The 20,512-nt window shown below is 58.3% G+C and overlaps 1 protein-coding gene across 19 annotated transcripts in view; it reads left to right on the top strand.

Annotated features, from left to right (window-relative positions):
* The window catches only part of SHANK2 (SH3 and multiple ankyrin repeat domains 2), a 513,576-nt gene that overhangs the window by 312,611 nt on the left and 180,453 nt on the right, over positions 1-20,512 (top strand). For all 19 annotated transcript variants that reach the window (XM_085010449.1, XM_085010452.1, XM_085010454.1 and 16 more), the window contains one exon: positions 13,460-13,535. In XM_085010449.1, coding sequence (XP_084866575.1) covers positions 13,460-13,535 — 76 coding nt within the window. The remainder of the gene's footprint in view (positions 1-13,459; positions 13,536-20,512) is intronic.

Consider the following 20,512-nt stretch of genomic DNA (forward strand, 5'->3'; position numbering starts at 1 on the left):
ACTAAGAAAACACGGCATTGGCGCTGAGGGCCTCCAGCCCTTGGAAGTCCTTTCTGTGTGTCTTTCTCTGGGAAGGACAACCAGCGGCATCCTGGTGCCTTCCTCCATGGCTTTTGGCTTTGGGAGTCTTTCGATTTGGCTTTCGCGTGGTGCCAGAGTGTTTGGGACCCCAGAGGGCTGGCGACGGCTGGCACACCCCACACCCGCACACCCGTGCACTCCCTAAGGGAATTCAAGGCATGCGGTTCTCTTTGAAGCAATACGGCAGCCCCTGCCGCCGCCGGTCCTTCGCCAGCTGTGAGCACAGGGCCGTTTTCCAGCGCTGGGCACGAAGAGAAAAGAGAACAGATGACACCCGCACTCACTCCGGGGGGCGGGGGGACAGAGCGATACTCCAGGGAGCTGGGAATAAATAGAAACCCGTGGTCCCCACTGCCCACCAGCACACTGGAGAGGCAGCTGCTGCCACCAGAACCTCACTCTCAGGGGAAGAGAGCGAGGCCCCAGGGCAGGTAGCCTTGCAGAACGGAGCCGGTTCCATTCGCTGAGCTCGAGAGGGGCCAGCAGGCTCGGGGCCACCCATATCTGTGCCCCACTGCATAGGGGAGAGGACCAGCGCTCGGCGGGGTCTCCCCCTGGTTCTCTGGAGTCAGAAGTTGAGCTGAGCACCTGCAAACACCCCTGGAGAAGCACTTCCCGAGTTCCTTTACTAGGATGGATTGAAGCAGCGCTGGGAGCACGTTTTGCCCTGCGGTGCTACCCTGCGGGGGTGGTCTCTCCGCGTGTGTGGTGGGCAGATAACGGCCCAAGATGCCAGAGTTTGGATACACGGCAAAGCGCGGTGAGGTCACGGATGGCATGAAGGTGGCTGGTCAGCTGACTGTTGGATGAGATGATCCCCGGTGATCCAGGAGGGGCCCGTGGACTCCCGGGGGTCCTCAACAGTGGACAAGGGGGGCAGAGGGGGTCAGCGTGGCGGCTTGTGAGAGGAGCCTGGGGAGCTGGCCCGGAAGGTGAGGAAGGGGCCACAAGCCGAGGACGCAGGCGGTCTAGGAGCCAGAAAAGGCAAAGGGAGGAGCCCCCCACCTCTTGATCTTACCCCGTGAGACCCCCCACTGGTATCTGAGCTGCGGAGCTGTAAGGCCATGAACCTCTCTCCTGAGCCAGTGGGTTTGGGGTCCCTTGTTACCCAGGGAACTGACCCCTATCCTTAGGGGCTGGGGGGGGTCTCTGTTGAAGAGCAGGCTCCCTGTGGGTGCTCTGCCCCCGCCCCTGGTGCGAGGGGCCCAAGCTGCAGTGGTGTGAGTGTGACAGGTGGCTGCAAATCAAAGCCTTCCCTGGGGTGGGGGGCGCTGATCTCACGCCCTGGTGGTGGGGGTGGGGGCAGCTGGGCTGTGCACTGTTCTGTGTCCCCCGCCCTGCCTGGGCCCCTCCAGCCCCCACACTGGTTTGCCCCTTTTGGAGCCAGCTGGGTTCTGGCGTGGGCAGGAGGCGATAAAGAGCCCAGAGACCACTGCCAGCCCCCAGGCTCTGCCCACAGCCCTGCCGCCAGCGTCCCGTCGGCCTGCCCGTGCCCACTTCTGGCGGCTCCCTGCTCCTGTCTGTGAGTTTCCCTGCTTTGCGAGGAGCCCATCGGCATTTCTGGGTTTAAAAAAGAAAAGTTATTTCTGTCTTCATCCCCATCAGTAATTTCTTTCCTCCTCGAGGTTCGGATCCTGCATTTGGCTCACCAGCCCCAGCGTAGCCCGAATGGTGTCTGATTTAAAACCCGCCGGAGATCACAGGCGCCCGCGTGGGAGGGAGGCGTGGGGATGCGAGCTGGGGTGGGAGCTGGGCGCCCCGAGCCCTGTGGCCCGGTGCCTGGGCAGGGAGCGCCACCTCGCGGGCTGGTCCTGCCTGTCCTGCACGGCCGGGAGCAGGGGAGGCTCCGAAACCCCATGATGAGAGGGTGGGGCTCCCACCTGCTCCTGGGTCCACCTGTGGGTCCTGCCTCCATGGGAGGAGGGGCTGAGAAGAGCCAGGAGGGCGTGGATTCCAATGGAGGAAGAGGGGGGACAGGGGCAGCTCGGGGACCACTTTCTCTTCCGTGTCTCTCTGCATCTCATCTCCCTGTCCCTGTGTCTCTGTGTCTGTCTCTCTGTGTGTCTGTCTCTCTTTGTGTTTCTCTTTAAGTCTCCGTGTGTCTCTGCCTCTCTCTCTGTCTGTTTTTCTGTGTGTCTGACTTTCTGTTTATCTCTCTGTCTCTGTTTCACTGTCTCTCTGTCTCTCTGTCTCTGTGGGTGTGTCTCTGTCTCTGTGGGTGTCTCTGTCTCTGTGGGTGTCTCTGTCTGTATCTGTGTGTCTGTCTCTATTTTTCTGTGTGTCTCTGCCTCTCTGTCTCTGTCTGTCTCTCTGTGTGTCTGTCTCTGTGTCTCTGTATCTCTGTCTCTCAGTTTCTATCTCAGTGTCTTTGTCTCCCTGTGTTTCCGTGCCTGCCTGACTCTCTCTGTTTATCTCTCTGTGTATTTCTGTCTCTGTCTCACTGTCTCTCTGTCTCTGTGAGTGTCTCTCTGTATCTCTGTGTCACTGTCTCTCCTTCTCTGTGTCACTGTCTCTGTCTTTTTCTGTCCCTCTGTCTCTGTCTCCCTTTCTGTCTGTGTCTCTCCTTTTGATGGGATGGAAGCTGATCTTTAGAGAACAGACAGAGTCTGAAGAAAGCTGAGGCCCGGTTCCGTGCAGTTCTGTTCTGCTCAGCAAGTCTGGACCCCAGCCGTCAGCACTCCGTTCTGGGGTCCGCAGGCCGGGTGGGCTTGCCCGGGTTCTGTGCTCAGGGTCTCATGGTCCCCCAGTCGGGGTGTCACCAGCCAGGCTTTAGTTGGAGGCCCTGAGGGAGGAACCCCCCGCAGCATGTTGAATTGCTGGCAGGAGACTCGGCTCCCGGCCTGGCCTCCCAGCCAACCGTCGCCCTCAGCCCTGCCCGCGGCCTCAGACCAGGTACCTTCAGTGCAGCGGGCAAGGTGGCCCCGGAAACCCTCTCCAGCCTGAGAAGTGGCCTCCTCGATGCCCTGGCGTGGGTGACGCTGAATCACACTTCCGCATTCATCCTCCTCGGATTCTCTGCAGCTCGGCAGGGCATTTCCCCCCAAGCCCCTGGAGACGTGGGCTTCCTTCTTTGGGTCCCTAAGAGCGCGCCCTGCCCAGCGCGTCACCAGACTCAGACCCAGGCCCTCTACGCCCCTCCCCCCGCCTCTGCCACGTGGTCCGCCTCCGGGGCCTCCCCCAGCACGCCCGGGGCACCTCCGGGGTATGGGGGTGTGTGCTGGAAAACAGGACGTGCCTCCCTAAGTCGGGATTGACGGGCGTGATCGCACTGGCCCCACGTGCTGGCAGAACCAACAGACGGGTGGCAAGCTGCTTCCTTTTACCATCAGAGCAACTCAGAGAAGGGGGATGCTGGCTATTTGCGAGAGCGCGTTGATGGTGTTTGCAGAAGGTCCGTCCCAGACTCTCTAGAACTGCTCCTCGACAGTTATCTGGAATGCTGGGTGGGGGGACCCCCCCCACCCCCCGGGGACAGTTGCACCTGGCGCCCACTCTGGGTCTCCTAGAGTCCTTTCCTCAGGAATCTGATGCGCGTCACAGAGGCTATAAAACCGAACGCGTCTCGTCCACTCCAGGAGGGAGATGCAGACTGTTAAAGGCATTTGGACTGTTTCTAGGTCTTTCTTTAATGCAAACGTGACAGGCACATCTCTGGGGGCACGGTCACGTGTGAGCTTTAATATTGTTTTGATGTCGTATCTCCGCACGCCTGATGGTGGCATATGCACCGATTTAAAGATACACCGCGAGAATATTTTTTAAACATTAACGCATGCATAACTAGTCCTGTGAGTGCTGGGACGATAGGTCAGCAGAAGTGTCCATCACTGCCCAGGATCACCTGGTCCGAAAGGTTATTAAACGGTGTCTATCTACTTATTGATCGATTCGTAATTAAGTAACAGATATCAAATAATTGATTCATTATTAATTAAGTGATCTCTCTTAACTAATCCATTGGTAATTAAACAAGTGTTTATTCATTGCTGATTAATGAAATGACATCCCTTAACTGCAAAGCCCTTGATGACAGGCAAGCGGGTCGTGTCACGGGAGAGTGCTGGGTCGGGTCCGCAGAGGGACCCGAGGGTGACGCTTTTGATCACGGCCACACCGCAGGCTTCCAGCTCGCCCTTCTCTGCTTGCTGTCAGTCAACCAGTGACTTGTGGGAAGAAGGGAAAGCTCTGTGGATGCCCACTGCCCTCCATCGCCGGGGACGAACCCGGGCAGCCTGACCCAGAAGTGCTTCGTCACTGTGGCCCCTTGTTTCCCATCCATGGCCAATCCAGGGTGGAGGGGGTGCTGTCTGGACCCCCTGGTGCACTCCGTCTGCTCTGAGAACCCAGGGACATCAGCCTGCGGCCGGTCAGTGGTCCTTGCCAAGGTCGTGCTGCCCCCTGAGGGTGTTTAGAAGGTGCAGCGTGTGTGTTGTCAGGTCAGTACCAGTCCATAGGTACTGCGGGCAGGTGTCCAGGGCTGCCCTGGCCAGCAGCACCATCGTGGTGGACGGGCCGCCCAGCCAGGCATGGGGGTGAAATCCAGAGATGCCACCTGGGCAACGAGGGTTTCTACCCAAAGCTGCAGAGCACGTGAAAGACAGGGCTTTGTGGTTGCAGGTAGCCTACAAGCCAAGAAGCCTAGAAGCTTTGACCCAGCTCTTTGACCCTAGAGAGCTGGGTCCAAGAAGCCACGTCCTCCACTGTAGGGATGTGGGGCCTTTCCTGGACCCCAAGTGCAGAACGTATGGCCCAGGCCCCCGCTGTGGTCCTGGAAGCAGGTTCTGGAAGCAGGGTGGGGGTGGGGGAGGGCCTTGTCGTGAACCAGGACAGCTCGCCGTCTCTCTAGGGCCTCACATGGGTCATCCCTGCTCCGAGCCCCTTGCCTCGATCTTCCTCCTTCCCTGCGCGCCCCCCGCCCCCCCCCAGAGCGTCCTCCGCAGGGACAACCTCGGTGCCCGAGCAGAGATGCCCTTCATTCGCACAGGGACTAGAGACCCTGCAGGGGCTGTGATGGGCCTGGCCGGGCCGTGAGGTTCCACGGACAGCTATGGTCGGGACAGAAGGACACTTCCAGAGAGGGGTGACCACGACGGCTTCCAGGAGGACAGCAGTAGCCACAGCCCACCCGGGAAGGGACTTAGATGTGTGATGGTGTTTTGCCGAAGGTCATTTCTGCCGCTGGCCCCATGTTACGGATGAGAAGACTGAGGCTTTGCAGGGGTTGTTCGCGCCCAGGGCCGTGCCGCTGCCAGGACTTAGGGTGCCGTTTCCTTGCCCAAATGCAGGTGTCCTTTCTGGCCTCTCCCGTCCACAGCACCTCACAGCTGGGGGACCGTCCCGCGTGGGGCCTGGTGGGGCCGGGGGCCAGCGGGTTCATGCGGCCCGGACCCCACGCCGGCCTTCTCGCCCTCCACCCCCCGAGGCCGGCTCTTGACCCGAAAGCCCACCTCCTCCGCATGCCAACCTTGGAACCTTCTTTGGCCTTTCAGATTCTTTATCCATTTCCTTGAGAAGATTCCTCCTCTCCCGTGGCCTTTGCCAGGAAGAGACACACGGGGACTCAGGCTGCTGGAGTCCCCGGCCGCCCCGCCCTGGCTTCCTCACCCGGCGGCTTGGAACCCTCTTCGCTGCAGCTCCGCGTAAAGGGCTATTTTAGACGCTGACAATCTGAAGCTTGTCACGCAATCTGTCACTCCCTTTTGCGAGTCGCAAGAGGTATATGGAACGGAATTTCTAGGTTTTTTTTTTTCTTCTTCTTCTTCTTTCAGTGTAGATTTTTCTAGGCCATATTCTGGGGAAAGCTTTCAGGGCACAGGAGTTTCGTCCCCACCTGGCCCTCTCCTGGGAAAGGGGGTCAGGCCCCTCGTCCCTTCATGGGCCGAGGGCATGGGGACACGTTGAGAAGGCAGAGAGCCTCTGGCCTCATTTCATCCTGGTTTGACGGTTGAGGAGGGCAGAGTGAGGTCACACGTCTTCGTCGCCACCAAGGTTGGGACTAGAACTCCACTTGCTCAGGTTGTCGGAGGGCGGCTGCCCCTCCGTCGGCAGCCAGAGCTACCCTCGGCCTTCGGTGCCAGATCCTCGGCGTGTCACAGTCAGGCCCGAGGCGCTGCCCCGGCCCGCGATGGATCAGAGCAAAGTGTCCAGGAGCCTGGGGGCCTCGTCCCTTTGTTCAGTGACTCCCCAGCTGTTGAGCACCTGCTGTGCCCCAGGCTGTGTCTTAGGGGCTGGGGATCCAGGAGCGCAGCGAAGGGTGGGCTGGGAAAGAATGTCCCCGAGAGATTCTGGCAGGTGCAAAGGCCCTGAGGTGCACATGAGCGAGTCGTGTTCAAGGGACTCAAAGGCAGCTAATATGACGGGCGTGGCGTCGGGGAGGGATGGGGAGGAGGGTCAGAGTCAGGCCCGGGTCATCAGAGGGCGCGAGGACAGGGCGCTCGTTCCATCGGGAGACTGTGGGCAAAGGTGAGGCAGAAAAGGAGCCTCACCTGCTCCCTTTTTGAGGCTCGTTCACACCAGGGCCTTTCACACCAGGGCCGTAGTGACTGCTGGCCTCCAAGCTGTGGGGCTGTGGGCATCTCTGAGCACCTGCTGTGTGAAGCACTGGGCCTGGATCTGGCCCAGGAGGTAGGCCTGGTGGTGAACTGCTTGGCTCTTGCCTTTGAGAAGCTTCTACGTGGTTCAGGAGACTCATGAACAGTTCCCTCTGAGTGTTCATTTTTCTGCCTCCTTTGTCTTAAGCAGAGAGGCCTCCTCCTCTGAGGCTCATAGAGGCCAGTGCTGCGTCTGTGTCCGACGGGCTGCATTTCCATCGTCTGTCAGGTGGTTTTCCGTTTTGTTCTAGAAAGAATGGGCACCCTCCCAGACGGGGGGGTTCAGACTCAGCCTCTGTCTTGCTTTCGACTTTGGCTTCCTTTCTACACTTGCCAGGACTCTTCTGGTTGCCAGAGAGCCAGCTCTGCCCGGCTCTCACAAAACGTGGAATGTTCTGGGCCACATGGTGGAGAAGGCCATCGCGTGTCTGCATCAGTCCGCTCAGGCCAGGGAGAGCTGCCGAAACAAACATGTCCCTGATCTCAGGTTTGTTTCCTGTTCACTCCGCCTTTGTCTTGTGTCCCAGGGGGCACGCTTGGGGACCCAGGCTGATGGAACACCCACCATCTCAAACATGGGTTGCCATGGCCATGGACAAAGTCCAGTAAGGGGGCAGGCAGAGGGAGGACCACACATTGGCCAAAATTAATTTCAAGGATCCGACAACCACATGCCCAGAGGGAGGAAAACCAGAAACATGTAGCAAGTAGCCCTCATGACCACCGCAAACCAAGGTCCAGGGGTTCTCGGCATCAAGGCTCTGGTGTCCCTTGTCCCCAGCCCAGCTCTCAGGCCTGGCCCCAGCTGCGTACAGACTGCATCCGTGCGCTGGTTCCCCAGTAATGTGCTCTGATGGCCACGAGCTGCCCCCAGCTCCTCTCCTTCCCCTCATAGTGAGGAAGCCAAGGCCATCTTCCTCAGCATCCAGACCTCAGAACATCCCAGGAAAAGGCCACCTGGGCCTCCTTGGACCACCAGCAGGGTGCTCGTGAAGGTGCCTCTTCCCAGAGGCCTCAGTGGATGCTGACCCAGGAGGCTGTGCCGTGCAGTAGCTCTGCCACCTGCTGGCCCGGTGACCTCAGGCAACTCCCTGACCCTCTCTGAGCCTCACCTGCCTTCATCCCCACCTCGCCAGGGAAGGTGACCGTGCTGAGCAGACAGAGCCCTTAGAAGATGTGGGGGCCCTGGAGCTCATTGGGTACGGTCGCTCTTGGTGGCTTCAGCCAGGCTTGGGGCACAAAGTCTGGGGTCTGTGCTCATGGGCTGTGCGGCCTCGAGGGCCGCCTTGCGGTCGAGGGTCCTGATCCTACGTGTACGGCCGTAACCAGGTGACACAGCGCTTTCTACTTGCCAAGCGCTGTTCCGGCATTTTCCATGTTTAATTCATTTACTCCTCAATCACTTTCTGTGAGTAGGAACTGTTATTAAGCCCACTTTCCACACGAAGAGACGGGCGACGTGCAGCCAGTAAATGGCAGCGCTGGCCTCTGAATTCCAGCCCGTCTGGCCTCAGAGCCCCCGGCCCTCGGCACAGCACTCTGCTGCTCCTGTAAATCCGTGCCAAGAACCCCACTTAGCCCTGGCTGTCGCGGGAAGACCAAGGAGGGTCAAAGGCTTCGTTTAACGACCGAGGAGAATTGGGCAGAGCTGCGGGGATGACAAGCGTGATTCAGATGACGGTGGTGATGCTGATGTGGTGGCGATCGTAGCACTGGCGGCGGCGGCGGTGGCGGTGATGCTGCTGCGATGAAGGTCCTGGTAGGGTGGCCAGAGCGGTGTGCTGATTCGGATGCTGTGATGCTGTGGTGATGATGGGGCTTGTTGGCGACCCCTGAACGGCTGGACTTTGCAGAAGGCAAACTCGGTACACGCGCAACAGCACAGGCAGCTAAGGAATACGGACGCAGAGTTCCTAGGAACCGGGTCTCCTTCAAAGACAAGACAAGGTCAAAGCTCTACGTCGGACCGGAGACTTTTCCCAGGCCGGGAAGGAGGGCCGTCAGGCGTGGGTCAGTAAGGAGGTGCTGGGTGACTCTTTGAAACCGAGATCCCTGGCCCAGGTTAGGAGGTTCCTGTTGGGCCTCTGATGGATTGGGCTGCCAGTGGACAGGCTCGGGCAGGTCTGTGACTGGCCTTCAAGGACGTCGTGGGGTTGTCTCATCTTTGTCGGGAATATCAAGCAGCAAACTAAATTCTGAGAAATAAACACGTGTGTCATCGTGAAAAAAAAAAAAAAGACAAGATAAGGGAGTTATGCGTTAACCATGCTATTCTATGAGCAGCTGCCCTATGCCCTAGAGGTATGCACCTGTAACTAGTTGCTAGTGGTTTCCTTTGTGATTCCCTGGGAGGTAGCTTTGTCACTGCCTGCGCCTGGTTTGGCTCCTTAACGTGCACACGTCACCTTCCCTAATGAAGGGCACGTGGGCTAAAGCCTGGGCGCCTTGTTCTGCCTCCTGGTCCCCCACGGTCCGACTGGAAAAGAGTCTCGCGTGTTTCGTCATGCCACGCCGTCGCCCTTCCAGGATCTCCCGTTGCCCTGCAGCGCTGGACGCGGCAGGTGATGGAAGTGCTGGCGATGATGGGGTGACGGTTCGGATGCTGTGATGAAGGTGCTAGTGGTGGTGGTGATGGCATGAAAACGGTGGTGGTGGTGGCGTGATGACACTGATGGTGGGAGTGATGCTGATGCTGTGACGATGATGACGACAATGACCGTGGTGGTGACTGTGTCCTGGGATCCCTCTCCTGCCCCTTGGGGCCGTCTCTCAAAACAGAAGCACGACTGTGTGCTGAAGCCAGGGGACAGGGAAGGCCTGTGCAGTGGGAGGTTTTCACAAAGCAGTCAGAGGTAATATCCCCAGAAGCTCCCCTTTCTCTTATAAAACAATTGCGGTAGGAGTTCCTGTGGGTTAAGGACGCGACAGTGTCTCTGGGAGGATGCAGGTTCAATCCCTGGCCTCGCTCAGCGAGTCGGTTAAGGGTCCGGCGTTGCCTCAAGCTGAGGTGTACTTTGCAGATGCGGCTTGGATCTGGTGTGACTGTGGCTGTGGCCTAGGCCTCAGCTGTGGCTCTGATTTGCCCCCCGGTCTGGGAACGTCCATAGGCCGCAGGTGTGGCTGTAAAAAAAGAACCAAACAAAATGGTGGTTGTGGAAGGGAATCCATTGTCTGCAAGGCCAGATTCGAAACTTGGCAAATCTGGTGCTGGTCCATACCCCCCCGCTCTCTTCCGTTTAAAATTATGCTGGCCGATGAAGATCCAAAGTCTGGGGGCCACTGGCCGCCTGACCTAGGAACAGTCCCTTCCTGAAACGTTTGTCCCCTCTGGTAAACGCTTGCACGTACACACACACACACACACACACACACTGCACTCTGCACTCCTGCAACCTGGAACCTCTGACCTCAGCCAGGGGCCTGCACCAACCAGCCGGCTCTCAGAGCCCAGCGGTTCCCTAGACAACCAGCACGGAGCTGCCACGCGAGGCTTAAGCTACAGAGGCAATTAGGAGTAATAACAATTAACAGCCAGTTCCCGCAGTCATTCCGTGGCTTCAGGTGCTTCCTGCTTAACCCCACAAAGAGGTTCGCATCTCACCACTCCCTCCAAGGCCCGGCACATATGGGGCCCCCTCCCCACAGATGTCACAGGGCTGGCCCAGCCTGTCCCTCAGGCTCCAGGGCACAGCTGTCTGATGGCTGGGGCCCTCAGCCCAGCCCACGGAAGGGTAGCACCCGTTAGCTTCATCTCTGCCCTGCCCCCAGGCTTCCGACCCCAGAGGCCAGAACTGAGGCCCCACCCCCTCTGAGTCTCCCTCTATTCCCTGCATCTGGAGCGCAGGCCTGGTCTCCATGTGGACCTGGTAAATGGGAACTAGGCTTGAACACATTTGGGATGCAGGATGCGGGGGTGGGGGTGGACACGGACACCTGTGCACGTTTGGCCTGGGTGCAGAGCCCAGGGGACGTGTGCGTAGCTTGGCTGGACCAGAACACTCAGGCCTCTCTGACAGTGTGCAGTGGTTTTTGTTTGTCTTTTGTTTTTGTCTCTTGTCTTTTTAGGGCCGCGTCCGTGGCATATGGAAGTTCCCAGGCTAGAGGTCGAATCAGAGCTACAGCTGCTGGCCTGCACCACAGCCCCAGCAACGCGGGTTCCGAGCCACGTCTGTGACCTACACCACAGCTCACGGCAACACTGGAGCCTTAACCCACTGAGCAAGGCCAGGAGTCGAACCCGCGTCCTCATGGATATGGCTATTAGTCGGGTACATTAACCCCTGAGCCACGATGGGAAGTCTTTTTTTTTTTCCTGTCGTGCAGTGGGTTTTTAATCTGCTGACTTACAAAGGACTGTGGACATTAGGTCAGCAAGTTTTGACGTGGGGCGTCCATCTGGAGTTAGACACTGGAGGCGAGTGATGGAGCGAGAAACAAGGCCAGACCTTTGAGCCCCGTGAGAGCAGGTGGTCTGCCGGTTCTGAGCCTGGGCCCTGGAGCCATTGAGCAGGTGTGCGCCTTTTCCTCGGCAGCACTCACCAGTACCATCTGTAAAATGGGTCCAGCCATCTCGCCTCCCTCCCGAGGCAGTGGATGAGCCTGGATGGCCGTAAATCGTGGCCGAGGGGAAGGTCCTGATTAACGTTAGTGAGGATGAAGACGTTACCAACTCGGGTCCTTGGACTCTTTAACCCAGAGACGTTGGTAAGAGGCAGACGGGGAAGTGAGGCTTTATTGGGGCCCCTGATGCGCTGAGGCAGGAGGAAGAGAAAACCAGTAACAGGTGGCCTTGCTTGTTTCCCCCGAGGAGAGCAGGCTGGTTCCTTAAGTGGGGCGAGGGTGGGGGCCGCCGGGCAGGGGGAGAGGCTTAGGTGGTTTGCCCACCCCCTCCGTGCTGTGTGCTGGGACTGCACCCAGGCCCCTGCTTCTCTTGGAAGTAGCAGTTGGTTTGGGGCCTTTCTGTATCTTTTTGGTGACTTGCCTCAGCTGTACAGGCAGCAGAATTACTTTCAGTCCCGCAGAGCTTCTTTGTATCTGCTGCTCGAGGAGAGAAGATATTTGTCCAGATGCAAATGCCCCAGTGAGGCGTCCCGGTTTCTCTGGGGAGAGGCCAGTGGCCTCTGCACAGGGAATGGAAGGGTGACATGAAAAGGAGCAGGAGCAGAGAGGGGCCACCCCCGGCTGGACCTGGTGGGACCTGCAGAGGGGCACGCTACCCACCACCCCCAGGGGGTCGTCACAGATAAACAAGTGAGTACAGGAGCAGCACTCGGACGGGGCTGGGACACAGTAAGCGCTCAATTCGTGTCAGGGACAATGACGGTGATGAAGTTGCTGTTTGGGAATTGTGCCTTTCGTGGGGTTGGAGCCTCAGGTGGAGCGATGGGATGGGGGGTGGAGAGGCAGGGGGACGGAGTCACGGGTCAGCAAACTTGGCTGGGTAAGGCTGCTGCAGGTGCCGTAACCAGCAAGTCCCTGGAGTGTAACGCAGCGTAGCTACAAGTTTGCTGCTCACTTTAACAGTTCAGTGCACAGAGACCCAGGCATTTGCTTGCAATCCTTGAAGCTCCCATCATCCTGTCTGGCCTGGGAGTCCTTGCTTTGGGCTGCGAGAAGTAACAAGACAGGGCAGGGTGAGTTCTGGCTTCCAAAGAAGCCAGGCTTCTGAGGGACCCACACACCTGCAGGGAAGCATGCTCGTGTGCCATTGGTGGGTGCTGGTCACATGGCCATGCCTGGCTGCAAAGGTTGTTGGGAAATGTAGTCCTGGGCTGCCCCTGGGCTCCTCCCCACCCCCAAAGGCAAGGCCACACGGTATAGAAAAGAAGCCTGTGTTTTGGCTGCCCTGGCTGCCTCTGGGCGTGAAAGGAGCTAGGCTGACCCTGCTTGGCACCCTCGCACGTGTTCACTATTCAGCTGCAAAAGTGCATTTGGGTTCGAATCAATCACCTTCACCTTGGAAGGTGGAATCAAGGTAACAGCCACGTTGGTAACAGAAGTTGAAGGGAGATTTCGAGCCGCCTTCCTGAGCCAGTCACATAATTTCTCGGTATTTTTTCCAGCGTTTCGGAAGGAGAGTGTCCGGGAGATTTTCTTTGGGGGGGAACTATCTAAACAGTAAATCACAAGCTGCTGTGTTTCTCGTGTTTGTGCCGTTGTGGGTTTTTCCCTCCAGCTCTGAGGTATTAAGTCTAATTACATCGTTCCTGTCATTGCCCGTGAAATTTACATCGAAATCTGCTGAGTAAGGGAAGTAAGCAGAGGATTTAATTAGGAACGTTAATCATGTTTGCTTGGTTGGTTTTTTCCTTTTTTTTTTTTTTTTTTTTTTTTTTTAGGAGAAAGCAGCTATAATCAGGAGAATAACAATAAACACCCTTCTTCCCCCAAAGGCAATCATCCGCAGGTCCTCAGACCTGCTGGCGGTCTCTGTCGCATCACTTGAGAACAGCAGGTTCTAGCAGGTTCCAGGAGCCGGGTGGGCTGCTGCTCTTCCAGCTGGAAGCTGCAGGATCCTGTCGTCTTGGCAGAGAGTGGCCCTGCCCCGTCCGGCCTCCCCCAGGCACAGAGCTCAGGACCCTTCCCTGGCGAGCCTTGAGGGTCAGCCGCCTGCCCCAGTTTGCAAATGCGAGGCCGCAGGGCGAGGCCTGGTCTCCCGCCCCCATCTTCCCCCAGGAGGGTGCGCCTCACGCTCCATGGGCCAGGGGAACTCGAGGCTGGCCGGGCGTGGTTTCAGCGCTCAGGAACCGTGACTTTCTAAGCACTGTTTCTCTTCCCTCCCTGTGCAGAAACGCGTGTGGACCGCAGCAAGAAGCTCTTCCGGCACTACACGGTCGGCTCGTACGACAGCTTCGAGGCTTCCAGGTAAGCCAAGTTCTTTCCCTGCCAGGCCCCCTCCAGGCAGAGATGCTCGTACAGGCCGGGAAGGCGCTGGACCCTCTAGCATGCAGCACTCGGGTCCCCTCGGTTGGTTTGCTCCCCGGGGGTGCCCCGTGACCCCCCTGAACACGGGCTAGGATTGTGGGGGCCACCGTCTTGCAAAGGACCTTCCCGAGAGGTGGCGCGTGTCGTGCCTGGGGTTGGGCGTCGGGCCGGAGCGCGCTTGTGGAGTGCCGAAGGGAGAGGGCTGTCTTTCAAGGAGGAGGAGGAGGAGAACCTGGCTTTGTTTGGGGGGGAAAGCAGTGCCAATGGCCACAGGCCTCGCGGCAGCACCGGGGCAGCAGCACCCCATTCCGGGGAGGGTATTCGGGGGCATCTGGGTTCCACCTCATTTGCATTTCCCACGTTCATTGCTGCCACCGAGTCCGAGATTTTGTGCAAGGAAGGCTCAACCACAGCATCGAGCAGGTGGAGCTTCTAAGAGTGGCAGTTTGGAGTGCCCACTGTGGCTCAGCAGGTGAAGGACTGGACGTCGCGTCCGTGGGGACACGGGTGCGATCCCTGGTCTCACTCAGTGGGTTAAGGATCTGGTGTTGGCCTCAGTGGAGGCTTGGATTTGACCCCTAGCCTGGGAACTTATATGCTGCAGGTGTGGCCATTAAAAGAAGAAAAAGTGGCAGGGTTGTCCTCCGGCTCTTTCAGAAGGGGCGTTTTGGTTCCTGCAGAGAAGTTTGTAGCTTTGGTGGTGCAACGTGGGGCATGGGTTCAAATTGTCCTATCTGGCTTTTAAATCGGGGGGAGGTGGAGGTGGGGGGGGTGGTTCCTGCTGTTTGCAGGGCGGCTCCCCGTTTCGGACCACAGCTCCATGAACAGCTGAGAATGAGCGGCACTTCCGGCCCGTGGTCCTGCCACCATGTCCCCTTCTCCAGCTCTTACTGTCCCCAAGCACGAAGCTTCTCTGTCCCCTCGTTTGTCACAAACATTTGTCTCCCTGCGCTGTGGGATGGAAGGGTGTGGAGAGAGGCCCCTCTGGGTGGGGACCCGTCGCCTGACCCAGACAGAAGGCTCTTTGTGGACAGGGAGCTCAGCGACTGCCTGGGACGCAGAGGAGAGAAGGACACAGGCTGTGGCCGTCCTCGGGGTCCCTGCTGGGTACCCCACCCACCCCAGGTCCCGAGAAGCTCTGGGCTGGGGGAGGAACTGGACACCCGGCCCTAGGCTCTCCCAGGGGAGTCTTAATTCTCATCTGGCTGCATAGGAATTGACCCTGGTCTCGTATGTTTGTTTTTACCGAGTTAACATTTACAGAACCTAAAATGACCATCTTAAAGGGTCTGCTCTTAGTGCCTTTGCGGTGTCGCGCCAGCGTCCCCGTTATCTAGTTCCAACAAACGTCCGTCACCCCGCCAGGAACCCCCCCCCGTCAAATGGCCCCTCCTGGATGTCCCCTCCCCTGCAGCCCCCCCGCCCCATCTGCCTTCTGTCTCTAAGGATCTGCCTGTTCTGGGCATGTCGCAGAAATGCATTCCTGCAACATGGGGTGTTCTGTGACTGGCTCCTTTACTTAGACTCGTATTTCCCGGGTCCTCCGTCCTGCAGTGGATATCAGGGCCTCTCCGTCCCCCCAACGGACGCTCTGTCCCCGTCAGCCCTCGCTCCCCCCGCCCCCACCCTCCTACTTTCTGTCTCTTAAGATTTTGACACTTCTGGGCACCGCCTCCGAGTGGCATCCTACGGCATTTGTCCTTTCGTGGCTGGCTTCTTTCACTCAGCACAGTGTCCTCGAGGTTCATCCGTGTCGCGCTGTAGGTAGGAGGTGTCACAGTGTCCTTCCTTTTTGAGGCTAAATAATAATATTCTGTGGTGCGGAGGGACCACGTTTTGTGTATCCGCTCATTCCTGGACGGACGCGTGGGTTGCTTCTTCCTTTTGGCCGTTGTGAACGCGCTGCTGTGGACGTTTGTGTGCAAGTATGTTTTCGAACCCCCGTTTCCTAGTTCTTGGGGCGGACCAAGGAGCGGAAGTGCCGGCTACCTGCTTTTGGCATTGACCTGTCCCCACCACCTTTCTCTCCTAAACAAGACGTGCTGTGACAGGAATGCCGCTCCCAGGGAGTGGCTGGTCCCCTGTTCTGGGGGGGGCTTGGTGGACCCCCCCCAGGTCTTGGTGACATTGCCTACTCTTTGACCTTAAAAGCCCAGGTTGCAGCCCGTGGCCTGGTCACTTGCATGGCCCCAAAAGGGCGCCCAGAGGCTGGTGGCTGCCAGGGAGCCACCACGCCTGCCCAGCTTCTGCTGCCAAGTCTTTATCTGGGTCAAATGATTCGTTTCTGCCTCAGCAGGAGGCCGCCTGTTAGGCTGGACCCTGGGCACATGGTCAGGGTCAGCGTGTGTCCTCTGTGTTCTCTTCCAGCAGGGAGGGTGCCTGCGGCTCTGAGAGGCTCTAGAGCTGTTGCCATGGTGACCAGGAGGGGGGCTTCAGGTGCAGGGGGGGCCTCTGAAAGCTGAAAGGGTCCAGCTCGGGTCTGTGTGTGTGTGAGGGAGGGCATGCAGGCACACTTAGCTCCCAGACGGGGGTGGCTCCCCAATCAGGGCTGCCTCCCCACAGAGGAGCTCATGAAGGACCTGCCTTGGCGGGAAAAGAAGAAGAGCCTGGAGCCGAGCTCTCGGGGCCACGTGTCCCATGGCTGCTCTCAGCCGCAGGGCACACCAGGGATGCTCATTGCAGCTCGGCCGACAGGGGGCGTGTGGAACCATCGTGGCCGTTTGGTGATAGAGCAGGGCTGTCTCTGGAGGTGGTGAGCTCCCCATCCCTGGAGGAAGTCAAGCAGGGCGGGCATCGTCTTGCCAGAACATGATGGACGTTTGGACTCGTTGACCTCCAAGATGGCCACCCGGCCTGCATCCCCATTTGCCCCCAGACAAAGGCGGGCCCTGCGTGCGGATGGGCCACCTACTCGTTGCTGGGACCTGGCACCACAGGGAAGGGGACATTTGGTTACGGCTGGGTCAACCGGTGGCATCTAAGCAAACAGTAAAAGCTCTGGCCTTGGCCTTGGCCTTGGCCGCAGCTGAGGAGCCACCCTCTTTTCCCACGTGACGGAATCAGCAAACCTGGGCCGCAGTGCTGCCAGCAAAGACGTCAGAGTAATGATGGTGCTGCTGGTGCTCCTCCTGCCACGTGCCAGCGCCCTGCCCTGATCTCAGCGCCACCAACTGCAGGCCCTCCCGAGACCGTGACGATTGCTGCCATTTGTCACTTGGCGGGAGGACACGGAAGAGGAGAGGGGAGGCCAACTCGCGGACCTGGCCCTCGGCCCCACCAGGGTCGGAGGCCATCAGAATGCCCAGCCCCTGCCCTCTGCCCGTCTCCCAAGTGAATATGTTCCTCCCAAGGGCAGCCAAGGGATTAGCCCAGGACTGAGGAAAGTTGGTGAGGACGGGAGCCCCGATTTTCGGGGGGGGGAGGGGACAGAATCATCACTCCGTGAAGTGTGTCGGGAAGATGGGGTGTTGATGGGGCCTCCGAGCTTCTCCATAAAGGGTCTGCGTCCTGCCGCGTCCTGGAACCGACCTTATCCAGACTGGATGTGGCAGAGGTGACGGACGGCGGGCAGGGAGGGAGCCTGGGCCCCCACATTCCATTGTCCCCCGGGCGGCTGGCGGCTGTGGCTCCGGAGCGGGTGCTGGAGTGAGAGGCTGACTTCTGCACACAGAAAGCATCCACGGGCGGGCACGAACCAGCCGGCGGCTCGCTGGCCCACTTCTGAAACTGTGTTAGATGCGGTCTAATGAGACGCAGAGGTCTGGGGGCCACACCAGCCCCTGGGCCAATTACCCGCGGGGGGCGGTGGGGTGACGGCCTGGGCAGGCCGCTCGCGGCTGAGGCCCAGCCACCACCGATGCAAGTGTAATTAAAGAAAGTGCAATGGGAAGTGAGACGCAGTGGAGACAGTTTCTGAGTCAGTCAGAAGGTTTCTCCCCTTGCCACCCCCTCTGATGTCAAAAGCTTCACTCAGCAGAAGAGCAGAATGGGGCAAACACACCCGGCCGTGTCTCGTTGCTCCGGCTGCTTCCCTCCCATCTCTCCAGCCTGCACTTGAGAGGAGGGTCTAGGAACGTGGGCATGTGGCCAAGGCCAGGGGCCAGAGCCTTGGTGTCACTTCTACCCAGGCCTTGCAGGCATTTCAGTGTCGTTTTTAAAAACACTTCTCAGCATGGGGAGTGGGGTCTCAAGTCCTCACTGCCCTTGGCACATCCCCAGCCTTACAAGCATGGGGCATCCAGGAGGAGTCTACTGGGAGAGGCAGGGGAGACCCTAGGATGACTACACTTCATCCATCTGTCCACCCAGCCGTGTACCTATCCAACCACCTGTCTGTTCAGCCAGCCAGCCGCCTTCCCATCCACCTATCCATTCATCCGTCTACCCACCAATCCACCTACCCATCCATCCATCTACCCATGTACCCTTCCATCCATCCATCTATCCATTCCTCTGTCCACACGTCTACCCACTCATCCATCCATCTGTCCATCCATCCGTCCTATCCCCACATCCATCCAGCCACCTACCCACTCATCCATCCACCCATCCATTCATTTCTTCTTCTCATCTCTTCATCTGTTGACCAATACTCATCAGAACCTAGCTATGGAGGAAGCTCAGGATACGGAGGTGAACAGGACGAGCTCAGTCCCTGGCCTCCTGTAGATTAAAGTCTAGTTAGTGAAGACGGCAACCAGGCGAACCCAAGATAAGCCTGAAAACCCTTCTTTGCGGTTATGCTCTGAAGCAGTACCGTCAGGCAGTCTCTTGGGCAGGTTGGGGAGGCCCACTTTGTAGAGCAAGCCAGAGAAGGGTTTTGGGGGACGTGACTTTTAAGCTAAAACCTGAGGGCTGAGGAGGAATCGGCAACTGCAAAGGCACTGGGGTGAAGGAACGTGACGGGCAGGACGGCAGGGAACTGGGAGAGCTGAGACGGTGGCGTCGGAGAGGACGTGGGACTTCACGGAAGGGGTTTCTGTTTTCTCTTGCTTGTGGTGAGGGAGACTGGAGGGCTTTCAGCGGAAGAATGATGCGATCTGGTTCACTTTGCCTCAGGAAAACAGACCGAGGAGCGAATGACCCAGTCATGCGGCTGTTGCTGCCATCTTGGCTGGGGTGATGGTGGGTTGGGTTGGGAGGAGGTGGGGTTGGAAGGGCGGATGGATCCAGGGATCGGGTGAAGCTGGAGCGGATGGGACCCACGCGGGCCCTGGAGGTGGGGGTGAGCGAGAGGGAGGAGAGCCCCCCTTCCCTGGGGTCTTAGAGGGAAGTGCGCCCAGAGGCCGGGGGGCGTCAGATCCAGTCCCCGCCAACAGCAGGTTCCTTGTGGAACTTTGCACATCCAGAGCCGCACGGGCAGCTCCATGTCTGCGCAGAAGGCACGTGCTCACCTACGGCATGGGGAGCGGGGTCTAGGAAGGTGCGAGATTTCATGCTTCTTCTTCCTTAGAGGTTGAATTCGAAGGAGGGCAAATCAGGCCTGTTCGCCACTTGCATATCCACTGTCCGTAGCTACTTATTCTCATGGTGTTCACACATCAGAGCCCCATTTTCATATCTTTTTAAATTGGTCATTGGAAAAGATACACATGGTTAAAAAAGTTCCAAACGTGCACAAGTGCTGCTGCCTGAAGAGTACGCCTCCCTCTCGTCCCTACCACGCAGCCCACAAGGTTCCCTCCCCAGCAAGAACCCCCGTTCCTAGTTTCCTCAGGATTTTTCCAGAGATGGACTCTGAAGACAGAAGCATGTGTGCACGTTATCTGAAGTCTTTTAAAGGCTTTGAAATATGGCAGCCTGGAGTTCCCGTCATGGCTCAGCAGGTTACGAACCCGCCTAGTATCCATGAGGATGTGGGTTCAACCCCAGGCCTCGCTCAGTGGGTTAAGGATCAGTGTTGCTGTGGGCTGCAGTGTAGTTCACAGACGCGGCTCAGACCTAGCGTTGCTGTGGCTGTGGTGCAGGCCGGCAGCTGCACCTCCGATTCAACCCCTAGCCTGGGAACGTCCATGTGCTGCAGGTGCCACCCTAAAAAGCAAAAAAGAAAGAAAGAAAAAGAAAGTATGGCATCCTAAGTGTCTGTCTGACTTTCCAGCTCAGCCCCTGTGTGACCTTGGGCAACTAGCTGCCCCTCTCTGTGCTTCCGTCCCCCAACCCCTGACACACTTTGCAGAGTGGAGGTCACCCTTCCGGTTCATGCTGTGTCCCCAGCGGTGTTCATGTAAGAATGAATGAGAAATTATGTGTTTGGTGCTTGCAGCTCCTTCGAAGCATGTGCTATAAAAATCCAGAGGGAGGCTGGATTGTGAGCGCGTGTGTGGGTAGCTGGCTTTCCTTTCAAGCCCTCACTTTGTGTTCTGGAAGGCTGCCTCGGTGTGTAGGTAGTAAGAACTGAATGGCAAGAAGCACTGGTCTCCCCCATTCTTCCTCCACCATCATTTCATATTTTTATATGTTTTATTATCCCTTAGACTCGAAAAAAGAGGGGTCACTCTCTGAGAAGGTTGGCTGGCTGGATCTGCGAGGAAGGGTCCTGTCACGTTCCTCTCTCCTAGTTGCTGGCTGGGCCCAGCGGTGGGTGCTGGGGCCCGGGGGAGGGGCAGCAGCTCCTCTGGATGGGGAGAGAGGGGGGTTTTGCTTTTTATATCAATCCGTATCTGTATTTTTAATTTTTTACCGGGATGGATTGCTTTGGTAATTTTTTGGAAAGCAGGGAAGAGCAGGCCGGCTCCCTGGGCACGGGCAGAGTCGGAAGTCACCCCGCCCTCCCCGGTGTCCCCACTCTCCTGCCTGTCTCTCTCGGCGTGACCATGTGTGCAGCCATGGCAGCTGGGAGCCAGGGCTCCGCTGGCATCGGTCATGGGCCCAGGGAACGTGCCCCAGGCTGAGCCGGTTATGGCTCCTCCCAGAATCTC

Source organism: Sus scrofa, chromosome 2, assembly GCF_054392235.1.
Source record: "Sus scrofa isolate SSC_HxYL_T2T_F1_AM1 chromosome 2, Sscrofa_HxYL_maternal_Yorkshire_Landrace_v2.0, whole genome shotgun sequence".
NCBI lineage: Eukaryota > Metazoa > Chordata > Mammalia > Artiodactyla > Suidae > Sus > Sus scrofa.